Source organism: Grammomys surdaster, unplaced genomic scaffold (genome assembly GCF_004785775.1).
Source record: "Grammomys surdaster isolate TR1022 unplaced genomic scaffold, NIH_TR_1.0 257, whole genome shotgun sequence".
Lineage (NCBI taxonomy): Eukaryota > Metazoa > Chordata > Mammalia > Rodentia > Muridae > Grammomys > Grammomys surdaster.
In genome coordinates, this window is record NW_021604698.1 from 4,774,318 (window position 1) to 4,792,443 (window position 18,126).

At 39.9% G+C, this 18,126-nt stretch overlaps 1 protein-coding gene across 1 annotated transcript; it reads right to left on the bottom strand.

Annotated features, from left to right (window-relative positions):
- Positions 1–614: 614 nt before the first annotated feature.
- Positions 615–17,081, bottom strand: Serpinb12 (serpin family B member 12). The gene is made up of 8 exons (XM_028775624.1): positions 17,032–17,081; positions 8,763–8,948; positions 7,922–8,047; positions 7,477–7,614; positions 6,805–6,922; positions 3,927–4,069; positions 2,208–2,375; positions 615–1,302 (listed from the first exon to the last, which is right to left on the bottom strand). Exons 2-8 carry the CDS (start codon positions 8,928–8,930, stop codon positions 898–900), a joined length of 1,266 nt encoding a protein of 421 aa, XP_028631457.1. The 5' UTR covers positions 8,931–8,948; positions 17,032–17,081; the 3' UTR covers positions 615–897.
- Positions 17,082–18,126: the final 1,045 nt, after the last annotated feature.

Genomic DNA, 18,126 nt, shown 5'->3' on the forward strand with positions numbered 1-18,126 from the left:
CTTAGTGTGTGGCCTCTGTCTAACCTTCAGAGAATTAGATCTCTGAAGGTTAAACAAGATAGAGAAGAGGGTATCCAAGACATCTACATCATGTCTACCATCCTAGTGATAAAGAGCAACTAGCTATAGACAGATATTCTCTGAGGAAAACAAAGAGACAGAGGGGAGTTTGTGGCAATGATGCCTAAGAGGCATGACTATAAAGTTCGATATGGAAAATTGAGAAAGACCAGACCTTTAGAAGAGACTTGCTACCTTCTTGGTCAGGGTCAGACACATGACAGAAATATCATTGTCTTGTGCAAAATGAGTATTGGCTGGGACATGTACATATCCTTGAGCCATCACTTAAGTAAGTCCCCACCTCCTATCTTCTCTGGATTGAAAAGATATCACAGGCCATCTCCATGAAGCACAACACATACGAAAAGGGGGCCAAGAGTCTTACCTACAGGATATCTGTGAATATAAGAACCCTAGAAACAGAACCAAGTTTTCCGAAGCACATTTAACCACATTTTGAGTTTTGAATCTCTCAGAATGGTCAAGGACTAACTTACAGTATTTTTTCATAAAGAGGGAGGTAACTTAAACAAAATCAATACCAGTCTCCATTGTGTTGACCTCCAAATCATAGAAGGTGAATTTATATGCTTGAAAGTTTAGATCAGTAAAGATTAGGGAGGGAGCGAGGCTACTTCATTAACAAGTGGTGAGATCTGGCTTCTGGTGATAGAGGTTATCAGAACAAAACTTAAGGGAGGCTTGCAGGATTCTGTGCACAACTGTAGCAGCAAGTAGTCAGCTTCAGGCACTCAGCTAAACACAAGTGCCCAGGTTTTACAAGGGGAAAACTATATTGCCATTCACCTCAACCCCTCAAAAGCCAGAGTAGATTCAAGGTGAATAGACTCTGCCACAGAAAAGTAGACTCTGAGTTGGGTTGTGTCGGATGAAAAAGAGGAAAGGGTGGTTGGCATTAAACTCCACCCAGGATGGAAGGGCCTTCTCTGCAGCCACCACCCCACTGGCTGCAGCTGCCTGGGTACCCATCTCATCCACTTCCACAAAGGTCTTGTGGACAATTTTGGACAAATGCAGATCGGGACTCCTAGAGATTCCAGTAAGGTCAGCCTTCGTTTCATCAAAGACATCCTTAATGCCCATGTCTTGTAGAACTGACTTGAGATCGTAGCTATCTTCCATGATGAACTGGGGAAAGGAAATGGCTACGGGTTTTTCCGACATATTTTCTGAGCTACTCCAGGCGAGTAATTTTTCATGGTTTATTTTCTTTTCAAGCTGTAAGAAAAAAAAGAAGAAAAAGTTTAAGGTCAGCTCATAAACCTGAAAAGAAATCTGTTATTTCAAAGTTCTTAAGTTCATCCACTTTAATAGTCAGTTACATAATGCTCCAAAGACTTTCTTTAAACCTCAAAAATAGTTTCTTTTTAATCTTTTCTCTCTAGACTTCACTTAAATCTTTCCTCCCTAAAAATTACAGGACAGTCAGCACCCCACTGAATGAAGGCAGGCTCACACTCAAACACCAGAAAATTCAGTTGGGTAAACTCAGGCCAGCATTTCCACTGTAAAGTAAAACTTTCTTTTCTATGAAACAGGGATAATATGAAAAGGCTCTCCCAAGTACTAACCAAAGTAGCACATATAGTACAATTAGTATACATTAAAATAATGCTGTTATGTCATATATCTTGAATAATGGTAGTTCTTATAATTACCATGTTGATATCTCTATCCATCTATCTATCTTCTATATGTTTATCTATTTACCTATCTTGTCTTTACTCCCCCTCCTCAGAACAGTGGGCCTCCCCAGGCTTCATTAATTGTGTTCTCTCAAAAAATACACAGCTAGGAAGTCAGATAGTCTAATGCAGAGGCCAAAGGTCAAACTGTTTCAGAAAGAGCTACTTATTTTGTGGAAATTCTCAAACTACTTAGCATACAGATTCTCTGGTCTACAAAGTGACTGCAGAAATTTGTGAACTTAAGCAAGGAAGATTCTTGTTCTAGCATTTGCTCATTGAGTTGAAACAAGTAAGAAATAAATATCTAATCTCCTCCGGAGTCCATGTGTTCTCCAATGTCTCTATCAGTTAAGATATCATCCATCTTGGATGACAAACACCAGTGCTACTCCTCGGTGATCTGGAATTTGTACAGATGTGACAATGGAGCTCTACCTCTTGCAGGCTCTTCACGTTGTCTTCTGAGCAAGATGGAAGCAGGACCAGCATGCTGAGCTTCTCCATGGTATACTTCATTTCCAGGATTTGCGCCTGCAGCTCCTCGATGAAGCCAATGTTAAACTGACCCTTCTGATTCATCATCTTTACAGTCTTCTTCTCATTCTGCAGTGTGTACAGAGGTACACAGAGATTACAAAGGTAATCACAGAAGGCCATAAAAAGCTCAAACACCCGTTACCCCAACATCCCTGAGAAGGAAGGTGCTTTAAGAAGGGAGGGGGCAACAGATGGAATATAAATAAATAAATAAATAAATAAATAAATAAATATGACAAACGCAAAAAAGAAGGGAAAGATCTACACCAGAAGTTCAGAGTCAAGCCAGTGACCCTACCTAAGACATCGCTCTACCTACAAATCAATAACGAGTCCTCTGCTTTGCCAAAACTTTATCCTCCCATGTCCTTTATCAGCTCCTTAATTTTCAAAACTACTTACTATTTTCAATTCAAGGATCTCTCATATCCTCTCATATCAACCAAAGCAAGGCCAGAAAGCACCAACTCTCCCATGTCCAGCACATCCCAACCCCTTGTCTTCATTCACCTTTGTCCCTTCTGCCTGAATGACTCTATATGGCACCAAGAAGAACCTCGGTTAAACAATAATCATCTAGACATTAAAATGACAGCTGCACCACAGGCTTCCTTCAGAAGCAAAGACACTACCCTCAGCACTTCCGCTTGGCAATAACATTGGGATTGGGGAGGTTGTCTACATACAAAAGAGGACATACCATGCTTGTAAGACACACTTGTTAGCACAGCTAACTGGCTAACATGCATTTGTCTGGGATCTGACCTCTGGCCTTTCCTCCAATCTTAAATTATCTCTCTTAGAACATAAAATCTGTGGACAAATATATATATGAATCTTTTCCTGGGGCTAATTAACTTAGCTTGCATCTTTTCCCTCAAACTCCAAGTGGAGGTAATACCACCCCTTGCATCATGCTATTTTGGATAAAAATGAAGTAATGAAATGATAATATTCAGAAGCCATCAGGCTGATCTGCTTTTTTCTGAACTGCCAAGAGCATGCCAGACCACTTTTCCTAGAAAGCATATATTCAGAGTGTTTACAGTTCTGGACAAGGGGATAAAGGACAGACAAGTCTCTGGAGAGATGGCGGGGGTCTTGGAAATTTTAAAGGAAAGTTGAATTGCTTCATATGTTAAATGAGACCAGAAGCAAATTCAAATTGAAGAGGCCCATCTCTTTTCTTACGTGTATACGTTTGTTTTGTTTTGTTTTGTTTTGTTTTGTTTTGTTTTCTAATTTAAAACAAGGTCTGCTATTTCTTATGTAGACTAGGCTGGATTTGAACTTGTTATGTTCCTCCTACATCTGCCTCATAAGTGCTGGGTTTATAGGCATGCACCAATCTACACAAACTTTTAATTGATTAACAAATTGTATGTGTTTAGTATTATGGATGTTCTGAGATATGTGTTGTGTTACAGAATAGCTATATTTAAAAGGTTCAGTGGACTTTAGGTACTGGCTTCTGTAAAACACAAATGGTTTATTATAATTGTAAGCCATAACTCTAGATCTAAGCATTTGGCTTGAATCTCTAAACACTCATCCTGATCACCATTAATAGAATTAGGAGCAGACTACCTAGAAAATGGCAGTTAATACATTAAGTACCTCACTGAGAGAGAAAGATGCATCAACGGTGTTTTCAGAGTTGAATTCTTTTTCCCACTGGGCCTTGAAGTAAACAGCATTCACCAGCACCAGCACAGTTGACTTATCAATAGCCTCCTTGCCAAACAGCTCCTTGATTTTACCTAGAAAAGCATGCCAGAACATGTGTTGCATGAAAAGTGTTCATAGAGACACTAAAAACCCAGAGCACTATGGGAGGCTTGAAGGAAAGTGAGAGTTATAGAGGAGAACTCTCACTGCCCTGAAGGAAGACCCATTCTAGAGCACTGTGAACATAAACATCTCCTCTGTTCACTGGGTCACTTTTGGTTTCAAAAGTCACCAAACATAAAATTTATGTTTCTCGTTATATAGCTAATCACCTGACTTTTATAATATGCTGGATAGAGTAACTACAATATGAACTTCCTATCTCTATGGAAGTTAACCAAAGTTCATTATATGCTCTCACACTTAAACAGATAGGTAGATGATAGACATATAAACACACATACACACACACACATACACACACATAGACACACACACATATGTACAAACACACATGGTTATATAAAGCCTACTTTATAGAGGTTTATATACCCCCTTTCATTTCACCTCAAAAGAAGAATTCATTCAATTTTGTAAATACCCACACATGCATTTGTAGAAGGGAGCACCTTCTAAGCCCCACCTAGACATTAAGCCTCAAGAAGTACCAACATTTGTCCCTTCTTCATGGAGTAATTTGCTGTAAACTATAAAAAGAGATGCCAAAGAGTCAAAAAAGGAACAAGATGAGCGAGTGTTGGTCCTGGACGAGGCACCCTGTGATATGAAAGTAAGAACAACAGAAAGCACCCCTGAAATGTCAGGAGGTGGCCTTGTTGCTGCAGTCCACTACTAGTCCATTCCAAGGCATGTCCACCTTAAATCACGAAGCATTTGAATGCATGTTGAGGTCTTAACCCTTTTACATGGTGGTACAGGATAAGGCTGTAATAGATTCTATAACAAATTATGTCATCACCAACTACACTCAAAATACTCTAGAAAAGCTACCTCATTAAAGATAAAATATATATTAGGTTTCAGACAGGGTTTCTTCACCAAACTACAACCTTCTAGATAGCTGAATGGAATCTTGAAAGTTCAGGAATTCCCAGGTACATAGAAAAGGAAGAGTAGATAATTGAAGGATTTAAAGATTTCCCTTAAGAAAGTACTCTTAGTAAGCTGATCTTAACTCCATAGTAAGAGTACAGGAAACCTAGAAAATGTCCTGAGTGAAGTAACCCAGACCAAAAGGACAGGCATAATATGTACTAACTGATAAGTAGATATTAGCCATAAATTACAGAACACCCGCAATACACCCCACAGACCCAAAGAAGTTAAACAGGAAGAAAGGACCAAGCAAGGATGCTTTAATCACACTTAGAAAGGGAGACAAAATAGTCATAAGAGACAGAGGGAGGCAGGGAACTGGGTAAGAGAGGGGAGGCAGGATCAGGTGTGGGGAGACAGGAGAGACAGGAAAATGAATAGAAATCTGCAGCAACCTGGGGTTGTTATGAGGTCAGGGAGAATCTCTAGGAAGTCCTAGAGACCTAGGATAAGGGAGGCTCCCAGGAGTCAATTTGGGTGACCTTAACTGAGATGCCTAGTGGTGGGGACATGGAACCTGAATAGGCCACTTCTTGTAACCAGGTAGGATCCACAGTGGAGGTATAAGGACTCCAACCCATGCACAAAACTTTCGATCCAAAATTTGTCCTGTCTAAAAGAAGTGCCGGGATGGAGTGGAGACAGAAGGAATGGCCGACCAATAATCAGCCCAACTTGAGACTCATCCCATGAGCAAGCATCAGTCGCTGACATCATTAAAGATACTCCGTGATGCTTGCAGACAGGGGCCTAGCACAACTGTGCTCTCGGAGACTACCCAGCAGCAGACCTAAACAGATGCAGATACCCACAGCCAAACATTGGGTGGAGGTTAGGGATACTTGTGGAAGAGTTAGGGGACGAATTGAAGGCCCTGAAAGAGATAGAAACCCCTAGGAAGACCAACAGAGTCAACTAACCTGGAGCTCTGGGAACATACATGGGCTGGAATGAGGTCCCCAGACATATGTGGCAGATGTGCAGCTCAATCTCCATGGCTGCCTTGTCTGGCCTTAGTGGGAGATAATAAGCCTAATCTGGAAGACACTTTATGTGTCAGGGTCGGGGGATACGCAGGGAGCCCCATCATCTCAGAGGAAAAGTGGAGAGGGATGGGGAGGAACTTTGTGAGGGAGGGGGGAACAGCATTTGGGATATAAATAAATAAATAATCAGTACAGGAAATAAGAAGTATACGTCCAAATACAAGAAAGAAACAGAAAGCACTGCATCAAGTACCAAAAGCAACTGGAAATAAACCAACCCCTGTGGTTGCCTGGCTGTGAGTCACTCAGGTGTACAAGTGCCCTGAGTCAGAGTCTCAAATTTAGAGGCAGGAGATGCAATGTCTCACTTCTCCCTCTGCTTCTCCAAGCGTTCATTGAACAAGAGTAACTCCAGCCCCACACTGACAATCATAAGGTGCCCTCTTCTAACACTTAGGCCTGAGATGAGAAGCTCACTTTTATAAAGTATGCATAAAATAAGAGATCCTAGGAGAAAAAAAAGAAAATCAGAAGCATATGATAAAATGCCCCCACCCTGAAGGCACCCAGTCTTATCTGACCCTGCTCAAAAGGAGCTCTGAGCACGCACCACGTGTGCAAACAGTAGGCCCCAGAAGAAGAGCAAGTTGCAAAGGTAGGGGAGGGGCACTGTTTTTCTTTGACATGGAAAGGCATGCCAGCCTTGCTACTCAGGCCTTTCTTACCTTGGCATTGATTTTCAACCCAGAAGTTAATCTCTTGTCTTGATTTCTCAGTATCCTTTTGGAAATCTACACTTTCGACTGTCGTGTGGTAAAATTCAGTTACGTCATCAGAGTATTCCTGTTCAATTCAAACACATGGGAAAGAGCATGACAAAAATCATATGGAGGTATTGGTCAGTCAGATGAGATGGTGACCAAGAGACCCTGAAAAAGAAACTCCTGGCCGTCTAACATCAGGGGACTGGCCACCCTAATAGTCACAGTCTTTCAGTTTGGGTGATGACAGTTTCATGAAAACCATATTAGTTCCATTGTGAATATAATTATAATTAATTCCACATTCAAACAAAACTTTAAAATGGTTTAGGTGGATATTTTTATTAATCTGTATTTTAGTATAATTTTAAATACATAATATATTACCAAAAACATTGATTTGTATATTCTTTTAATAAATGAATTACATGTATGGATTTAGCTCTTAAAAATCCTAGATATGTAATCTGATATGTAAGATTCAAACCGGGTGAAGAACCTTACTGTGATGTAAAGTAGGGTCTTTGTTCCCCTAGCTCACACCAGCTGTGCCATGTCTTCCTGGCTCACACCAGCTGTGCCACATCTCACTTATTTACAGAACATACTCTGTGCCCACCTTTCCCTGATACTCACCGGGCAGATTGGGAATTCCTGCTCTCCATAGAGTCTGTTGGCCATACTTAGAGTGTAATAAGTTTTGTCTCTGTCTATTCTGGAGAGAAGTTTCCCAAACTGGCAACCAAGCAATTGATGCTCATTTGTAGACTCACTCTAACAAAAGAAGAAACAAATGGGTTCATAATATTTGGGAAGTTAAACACCACTAAAGGTTTAAAGGAGCAATACAGAGCAGGCCATGAAAATGTCATTGTCCTATGTTGCCAGGTTTGGGAAGGCAGAGAAGAATAGAGCACAGCTGAGGACACAGAAAAGGTGTAGGCAGAAAGGAATTGCAGATCATATGCAATTACTGCTGTTTGTGACAGCCTGCACCTACTCTTCAGAGTAAGCATGTATCACTAAGCACAACAGAGGCAGAGTGAGCAATTAGCAAAGAAGTGAGTTTTCAGATACTCACCTGCTGATTCTGAGAAGCTGATGTTTGTTTCTGCCCTTCCAGAGAGCTGTCTTTGCTTTTGCTTTTTGAAGAGGGATCATTGGGTTCTCTGCTTTCATCGTTGGAAAGTTCATTGAAATGTAATACCTGTGTGATAATGACAGAGGGAGGGCCTTTCAGGGAATATGAAGGATGGGAAGTCAACAGCATAGTCAACAATAGTTCACAGAAGTGGGGCTCACTAAATACTGCCCTCGTCCTCTGAATATATTTAAGGGCAGACATGTGCTCAGTTGATAAGGTGCTAGTCAAGTGTGCACAAAGCCCTGAGTTCTATTCCTGTTCACTCCTTTAACCCAGTGGATTAGACGTTCCAGATTATCTTCAGCTTCATAGAAAGTTTGAGGTCAGCCCATGCTGCATGACACCTTTTTCAGACACAAAGCAGAAAGAAAGGATTAAAGGTAGAATAAATATAGCCAAACCAAAGCAAAGAAGAAATTTAAGAGCTATAGGCCATTAACTTCTAGTTAATGGGAGAAACAAGAAAAGAAGCATATTCCTATTGAAGGTTACTAACAATATTGGGATCAATAATTGTAGAGAGAAAGAGTGACAGCCATTTAGACTGTTGTGAAGAGGTAAAGAAACAAAGATGAAGGGGAAAAGCTGTCTGTCGGGCAGGGAGGAGAGGGAGATCCCACAGGAAAGATGAGTAAAAATGTAAATGAAACCTTGGAGCTTTTACAAGCCCCAGTGCTGGGCAGAGTGAGCAACTCCAGGTCACTGAGAATCGGATTAGCTTCCTGTGCAGACCCAGACCGAGCACAGGGCCCTGTGTGGCATCCTTCTCAATACATACCTCATCAATCTGATGTGCACTGTCCCCTCTAGCTCCCAGGCGGACCATACCAAAGGCAGCTGAGAGACTTAGAGGGCAGACAAAGATATTTTTATGAGCATCATCTTTGCTAATCTCTTGGAAGAAATCGAAGCAAAATTTGCTATTTGCTGCAATAAGCGAATCCATTATAAAACTGGTTTCTGTCTAAAAGAAAAAAGAAAAAAAGAGAATGAGGAGAATGAATAAGCAAGCAATTCTTATTTTTAATGCCCAAAATATAACAATATGCAATTATTCAATGTGTTTCATAAAACTTGAAAATTTGACTTTGAGTAGATCTCAGTGGTAGAAAACTTGCCTAGCATAGGCAAGATAAGGAAAGGCAACGGGAGAAGAAGGAAGGAGAGCAGGAAAGGAGGTAGAAATAAAGAGAAAAGAAGAGGAACCAGAAGGAAAGAAAAGGAAAAAGAGGAAAGAGAAAGAGGAAGGAAGAAAAGAGGAAGAAGAGGAGCATGAGGAAAGCAAAGTGGAGGGGAAGAATTGGAAAATTAAAGTCATCAACTTTCCATATAAATAATGAAATTGGTATCTGTATTAATACTGATAGAAGTCTTTTCATTCATAGCCACAGCAGAAAACAATACCACTAGTCAGCTGGCTTGGGAATCAGGAATCTATTATCCCACAGCACTGGAAGCCAGGAAGCCAGAATGGAGGTATCTGCTGAGCTGGTTGCTCCTGAGGCTCTCAGCGAAAGGCTGTCCTCGTCCACTTCTGGTGTCATCCGCCATCTCTGCTACTCAGCTTACAGAGGTGCCATTCTAACCTCTGTTCCATCTTCACATAACATGTATATCTTATACATGTATGTGTACATACATGTGTCCACATTTCTTCTTCCACTGAATCAGGACCCTGAACTAGCATGACCTTATCTTATCTTGATTACATCTGTAAAGACTGTTTCCAAATGAGGTCGAAGTCATGAGAGCAGAGGGCAGAACAAGTCCACTCACTCTTGTCAGAACTTCATTCAGGTAAAATAAGGAAGAGGCTAGCACCAAGCCAGCAGCCAAGAAAAGAAGTCTACCGCTCCATTCCCTTTGAGCTCTGCCCTCTTCTGCTCACTCTTCTTCCCTCCGTGGTCCGTGGCTGAGAAAATGTCCAGCAAATTGTTATGTGTGTGTCCTCTGTTAAAGACCTCTTCATCTTTTGACTAGCCATATGTACAATCTAATTTGACATACTTTAGCTACTCATCAATATTGTTCAAGAGGCAATAGAGCTTGAAAGCCACCAACCATGTAGAGGCTATTGATTTTAATTCCTTTGTGACAGCCAAACAGCACAGGTAAAACAGAGCCAAACTAGGAGAACAACTTCCCTAATGTCAAGTCCTTGATTCACCCTCACACCATGTAGAAATGCAGACTAGTGTTTAGGTCTCACACACACACACAACCCAAATGAAATGGTTTCTTCTTCTCTTCCCTTATGGACCTCACATATTTCTAAGACACAATTATAAACCCTGGTTTGTGTTACCATTGTAAGACACTGAACACAGAGTTAAGCACTGAGACACAGCTAATGCCCTGAAGGGAATGGCGCTTGTGGCTCTAATATCTTCCCAGTTTGATGGAAGCTCACTGTACATATGAAGCACAGCTCAATAAGATCCTAAGCAACTTTTTAAAAAACGTGTCTTCCTCACATGTGTTAAATATTTTACACACACGAGCTTTAATTCTTAAATTCTGCCAAGTGGATGCCATCACTTGACAGAGCAAAGCATTGAGGAAGCAAATCACACATAAAGTTCACATGAACACTGTCATGCTACAGTGTTTTAACTACAACAGTATCACCTCTTCAATGAAAATAGGCTGATTTCACACACACACACACACACACACACACACACACATTCACACACATCATTGTACACACTGAATGTACAATGGTGCAGTCACACCCCCTTTAAATTTGAGTCTATAATTATTCTTAAGGGTTTTTTTTTTTCTGACAAAATTGTAATAGATTTCTTCTTCCTACTCCAGCCCTGACATTGGGTTTGAGTTAAACTTTTTGTTTTAATACTCTATGTGGCTGACGTGGTCAGCCCCATACCCATGTGTATACAGTTAGAGACTGTTACACTAATTGAACTCAGAGAGACGTAGATTTGAAAAAGAAGCGTAGATTTTATTTTCAAGAAGTCCTGGGGGCACAAGGGAAGAACTGGAAGGTAAGGAAGAGGTGGGTACAATCAAAATGCCTTGTGTACAATTCTCGTAAAAGATAGTGATACATGAGCCTAATTTTAGAGGCCATTTGAGGTTTTGTTGTTGTTTTGTTTTTGTTTTGTTTGTTTTCACAAGCAATATTCCCTGAAAAGTAGCATTTCTTCAGATAATGTGTGTTCTGGGTATCTCAATAAAGTCGAATTGCCTCGGAAGCCTGCCCATGCTTTTACTGGGAAATACCTTCGTACTCTTTATAGTCACTTTAAATTCAGCTTCCATTAGCAATTTTGAAGCAAGCGTACTAGTAAAGAAGGGATAACAATGGCCTGAGTTGAAGAAATTTAATCGTAACCTTATAAAAAAAAAAGCGTAATGCCTTTAAAGCCTTGATTTTTGTTGCGGCAGTTGATACAGGTAACATCACAATGTGGATGGAGGAAGCAGTGGCCACTCTGGCTGGCTGTTTGCTACTCACAGAGGGGTCAGAGGACACACAGAATGATCGATCCTGGCTGGCCAATGGTGGTCTCAGCCTGGTGAATGCCCACTCTGCAGTTGCATGTCTGGCCCTCAGGAGGGCTGTTCATCCCCAGCATCAGTGCTCACAGAACTAAAGGAACGAAAGCTTCCCTGCCTTAGGAAGAACATGACCGTTCATGTAGACCAACTCCCTTCTCCTCAGAATGGAAATAGTCTGAGAACAGATGAAGTGCAGTGATTTGCACACTACCATGTGTGGGCCAGGAGAAAAGTCAGGCTAAGACCTCTCCATGCCCAGGCCCTCTCTCTCTTACAACACTGTTGTTTTATTAGCAGTATTTGCACTTGTTCCTAATACTCGTGCTATCTCTTGCTCACACTGTGAGTATCCTGACTGTCTCTCCACCGCCTCTGTAGACAATGTCTAGGGATTTTATGAACTAGTTTTTGTGACTCTCCTGGCTTGGCTGCTCTCGGCTTCCTTTTCTGAGCCTATTAGCATGCCACAGACTGACTTGAATCCCCTACTGCATTCTGGGTGCCTTTAGCACATCATTTTTGTAACATAAGATGACCAGAAAGAAAAAAAAAACAGCAGAGTTAATGTCACAGCACTAACAAGATAACAATGTTTGTTCTGCCTGGCTTTACACAACAGTCTAGAATATAGGAAAAATGAACATGGAATATCTTGATTAAGATGCCATCTGATAACCAACTTATCAAGGTCAGTCGGTTGGTTCTGTGACTGATTGGTTAGTTGGTTGGCTAATTAGGTAGGGATGCAGCTTTTTATACTTGAAAATGATCTAATAAATTTAACATTTAATAAATGTTTATAACCTCCTCAGACTGGGTTAGGTATTGTAAAAGGATGAATTGAAAGACATGCAATGTCTGCCTTTGAGAAATATTGACAGAATATATAAAGTTACCAAACAACCCAGTCTGGTATCTTAAAGTTGAGGAGAATGGTTACATCTGAGTGTGGGTTTGAGGAACAGGGGTCAGTCTCAGTTAGAAACATTAGTGATCCAACAGACTGACTCTCCAAACAGAACCATTAGAGTGTTTGCTAAATTCTATGGTGTAAATGCACCAACTGTGGTGAAGCTTAAACTGCAAAGAGGACATCAGTATTCCCAGATTTGGAAAAGAATGGAATCTGCTCTTATAGAAAGGAAGGATCAGTTCCAGGACACCCTAGGACCCTAGCATAGGCCCTGAGCGTGGAGCCTTCTAGAAGCTGATAGTGCTCCTTATCGAGGTGTTGCTTGTATGGTAAACTTACATCTTTACACATTCATGTGGATTTATATATAAATATTACTTTCATATATCTGTTTAATTTTTAAATGCATTATATATTATTAAACATGACAGCCGGGCAGTGGTGGCACACGCCTTTAATCCCAACACTCGGGAGGCAGAGGCAGGCGGATCTCTGAGTTGGAGGCCAGCCTGGTCTACAGAGTGAGTTCCAGGACAGCCAGGACTACGCAGAGAAACCCTATCTCGAAAAACCTTAAAAAAAAAATGGCAGTTAGTCTAAGACACTGCCAGTTTGTATTTGGTACAAGAATGAAGAATACTGGAAAACTGGAAAACTGAAAAGCAATACCTCACAGTGAAACTCAGGCTGTAGATGCAAGCAGGGTGTGCTCTCCAAGATCAAAAAGAAGTGCTTCCCTTTTACTCTGGAAAACAGTCACTGTACAAACTGAGATTGTGTAAGTCGAAGGGTGATTGACGGCCAGTGAAGGTTGCCTCTTAAGCTGCAACTTGAAAAACTTGAACATGATTTTCCCTAGTCATCACTATTTCCAAACACCCCTGAAATAACCTTTTAAAGTAGTAACGTCCCTGTAAATCCACTCTGCTCAGTCCATTAGAGTTACCCTCACCCAGGATGACTTTAGAATTCTAGCCACAGTATACCTGATGTTTTACAAATACTGTCTCTATTTCTCAAAAAAAAAAAAAAAAAGCTTATAAATTTAGAAATTCACGCTGTCAAAGAAAGTGATCGTTAGTTTGCAAACCGGTCGACTCAGACTGACACCAGACTCATTGTCCCACCTTCTACATGCCCCACCCTCAGCAAACACTAGCACCCTAATGCCACATCCTGGATACCCCATCACTCATCTCTGTTATGACAACCCCTGCTACAGGCACGTGTCCAGTTCCTGTCTCTCACCAAGGCAGCTATTTGCACAAAGAATTTCCAGCCTAGAGAGTCCTTCTTAGGATTTCTTGAATCTCCTCCCTGCTAAAGTGTGTCTTAGACTCCAGTGTGTCCTCCTACACCTCCCATAACCATTGCTCATAGTACTGGCCTTGTAAGACTTTTCATATTGCTTACAGACAGAAATTGAGATAACAAGGCTGTAAATAAGTTTAATTGAGATTGTCTTGCATAGTTCATACCCACTAACCCCAAGATCACCTCTTCCTGATCATGATACAGAGATGAGGCAACAGGTAACTTTTGTTCAGAAAATAAAATAAAAACCCACCTATGTAAAAAAAAAAAAAGCTATCATATTTTGCCAATATTTCCAACTAACTGATATACTATTTAGTCTCTAACAAGGTATATAAGGAATGTGATAACACAAAAGAGATTTGATTCTCAAATTGTTACTTACTATACAGATGGGAGGATAGTGACAGTGAAAGGTTTCTCCTCATGGTATCCATACCTTTATTGTCTTTGTTTATGTGCTTGGAAGTCTTGAAATTTCAGCATGCACTTCATATTATATATATATTATGTGTGTGCATGTGTCCACATGTGTGCATTGTATATGTGTGTACATGCATATGTATGGACATAGGCCTGTGAATGGATGTGCAAATGTATGCATGCATGTATGTATGCTCATTCATGTATGTGTGCATGTCTATGTGTGCTTGTGTACCCCTATGTACATGCATCGTCTTCACAACCCCTCACTTCAGACTGTGTCTTACATGTATGTCTGCACTGTAACTGTGTTCATATTTGTCCTTTTACTCTCTGTACAATTCAATGAATATGTGTAATTTATAAACTGATGGCTTAATCCTGGTCATTTTTGTTAGTTTTCCATCTTTCACTATTATAAATCGAACATCTTCGTAAATACAGTTGTTTCCTCTTTCATCTTATTTCCTGATGATACTTCTTCAGCATGAGATTTCTAGGCCAAATAATGTAAGAGTTTTTATCTTTCACACTAACATCTCAGGGATTCAGATAAAGACACACGAATCATAATCTATATTCAGATAATATCACTGTTTGTCTTTCTTTATTACTTAAAATATAAAATGGGGTTAATAAGATGGCACAGCTGGTCAAGGTCCTTGCTGCCAAGCCTGAGGACCCGAGTTTGAGCCTTAGGACCCTAATAGTGCAAGAGATGTGATTTCTGTAAGTTGTCCTCTGAGCCTCACTCCCACATCACAGCATGGCCATGGGTGCGCACACACACACACACATTAATAGTCTTTAAAAGTAAATATACAAAACAATAGTACTACATTTGACTGATATTCCAGTGATACTTGCTAATGTGGGAACATTTAGTCTATGTTTTCTTCTATTTAGCTATTGTCTGTTAATGTCTGCTCATGTTCACCTGTCACTCTTCTACTAAAGGCATGAAATGTACGGGTTGACTATATAACACGTGTGTGTGTGTGTGTGTGTGTGTGTGTGTGTGTGTGTGTGTTATACATGTATATACATAATATGTATCACAAAAGCTGAAATTGATTCCTAAAGTTTACTTCCCGTTATTGCTATTGTAGAAGTATTTTTACTCTGAATTATTTAAAATTCTCAATTATTTTGGTGCTACTTTGTCATTTCAAACCTGAAATTATCATATTGTAAGTAAATTTTAAAACACATCAATTTCCAATTTTTATAAGTAAATGAATCTTCCTTGTGCAATTTTGTCTGTCTCTTGTGTACTTTGAATTCTTAATGTTTTTCTTTTGTTAAGAAAAAGACCCTTTTTAAACTTCCTGTTGTTTGACTTAGTGGGAGGGGTCTGATGATCTTCTGTTTTATTGTTTTACTTTTCCGTGGTGCTAGAGACAGAACCAAGATTTACCCATGTGCTCTACGATCTGGCTGCATTCACAGCCTTCTTAGATGGTTTAAGACATCAATACATGATCTGTCACACATAGGTTCTGTCTTTCTGGCTTCTCTATTCATGCAACACCTCTTAAGCTTGCCGCCACCCTCTTCTCCTGAAAGGTCAATTAGTCCCCATTGTACATGACGACCACTGCATTTATGTCTCTTTGCTTGTCCTTATTACTCATAAGTACTTGGTTTTTGGTATCTAGTATTCACTTCACTTCTAAATATGGTGTCCTTGAGGATGAACCCAGAGTTTTTATCCATCTCTGTACTCTGTCAGTAGAGAACAGAATGCCAGTACACTGAAGCATTTGGCAAGTGTGTGTGGACTCCTTTCCCTTGTTTCTGTGGAAGACAGCTCTAACACCTGAAATCTTAGGCAGCATTATTGAAACATGCTGACATCTGCTGCAGTTTTAATGGCTGGAAGTGTTGCATAGTAGAATCAGCCCTAGATTAATATTTTACTAGATTAGAAACAGTTCGTGTTTGTTTCCCTTTATGGGAAAAAGGTTAAATTTGAACTGGATAGAGGTTCTAACAACTCAGAGGATTTTGAATAAAATTACTCTCTCCTGGTTGCCAAAATGACTCACAGGGTAAAGGTAGCTGCCACCAAGCCTCATCACCTGATTCTGATCCCTAAGTACAAGGAAAGAACCAGGTTCCACAAGTCACCCTCTAGCCTCCACACATGTGCCATGGTGCGCGCGCGCGCGCACACACACACACACACACACACACACAAATAAACAAACATATTTTCATTTAAAAAATATTATTTCCTATATATGATAGGAAAAAATTAATACTCCAAAAATCTCTCAGATTTTATAATTTCTATAATTTTGTCATCTAACAACCCAAGAATGAAACTCCAACTTTATATAGTTAGATGTTATTCTGCTGGAATCAATGGTGAAACCAGGAAATAACAAGCTACAGTAAATAATACCTAAAAATAAAGAAGTAGTTGTGAAAGACGTTAATCAAAACTGATTCCCAAGATATGACACAAAAAAATGCATTTAAATTCACATTGTTTAAAATGTAGACATTGTATATTGTACCATTTTATATTTCAGAAATAATGGATTAAAAGATGAAATATAATCTCAATGTGAAGATGAAAATATTCAATCAGCTTCATCTTTTAAAGACTCAACCAGACATATCAATTCTCTGACTGGGCAATTGGGGTCTGAGGAATAGAATGTTATTTTTATATTCTAATAGTATTGCCATAGCTATAGAAAAATCCAAACCATCATAAAACAAAATACTCTTTCTAAGGGCATCTGACTTAATAGATGTAAGATATAGGATCATTTCAATTACATGCTTTGGGTTTCTAGCATTTAAAATAAACTTCCAGTGTAGTCCTGGTTGTTCAAAATGATATAAGCATGCAAGCATTTACCTTCTTGCCTTCAGATTTGCTTCTGAGCCCTGGCCAGGGAAGTTTCAATCCACACCCTATCAGGAATGGAAATATATCAACATGACCCCTCCCATGCTGGCACTTTTCCAGGTGCCATGTTGAAATCTAGAGTAGAGTTGTCATAGATTGATTGAGGAGAAATGAAAATGTGACAGGTGTTTCTTAAAACAAGCGCACATGCCCTATGCTTTCAATTAAATTACATATTTAACACAATACATTTACAGTTTCTTTGCTATTTACAGTTGTGTCTTTTCATGAATCCCTAAAGTAATATCTGTCCAGCACTCTGTTCCAACATCAACAGTAAAGGAAAGCAAGGGTCTCATTTATATCCCATATTCATTATCCTAGATGTCTTACAACTGGTTTTCAATTATTATAAGCTTCTACAGCTCAAAACATGGGGGTTGCAAGGTGTGCTATTTCTAAAGTAGAGGTATAGTTCTTGCAGTGCTGCAAAGGTGGGCATGGGGACTATGACTACTGGCTAGAATAACTGAATACCTATAGCATGATTGAGGTTATCAAAGAATCTGGTAGAGAGCCTATGAGGCATCAAGACAGAGAAAAGAAGCTTCTGGAAAGAAGCTAGTTGTTAGAAAGCAGAGACACATACTAGACATACATCGATATCACTAAAAGGCTCGCTGCCTACAGTGGCTTTATCAGCTCTGACCTGCTTGCTTATTTATGATATGTTTACTTAAGGAATCTCAGGGGCTCAGATACCTTCACTTTTCTCTTATAACACTTCTGTAAAAGCTTTCATTAAAAGATATTGAACAAATGGGGGGAAGGGGTTTAAAACTGAACCAAAACAAATTCTGATGTTACTTCTAGCTCCACATTCCAGGATCCTAATATGCTCTAGCCTGTGAACTGGAAGTCTAGAAAAGGCTATAACAAGAAAGACGGAAGTCATCTAGAAAAGGCTATAACAAGAAAGACGGAGCTGTGGAGTGTCCCTGGGAACCAATAGGATGTAGCAATACATGAGTGTCCTTCTCCTGTTCAGCATTTTCAATCTCTCTCTCTCTCTCTCTCTCTCTCTCTCTCTCTCTCTCTCTCTCT

Bases quoted from the DNA above. Each gene is read 5' to 3' on its own strand.
- Serpinb12 (XM_028775624.1), bottom strand. From the start codon at position 8,930: ATGGATTCGCTTATTGCAGCAAATAGCAAATTTTGCTTCGATTTCTTC. The intron at 7,615-7,921 runs GTGAGTATCTGA...TTCTTTTGTTAG, and splicing joins CAGCTTCTCAGAATCAGCAG to AGTGAGTCTACAAATGAGCA. The intron at 4,070-6,804 runs GTAAGAAAGGCC...ATGCTTTTCTAG, and splicing joins GGTTGAAAATCAATGCCAAG to GTAAAATCAAGGAGCTGTTT.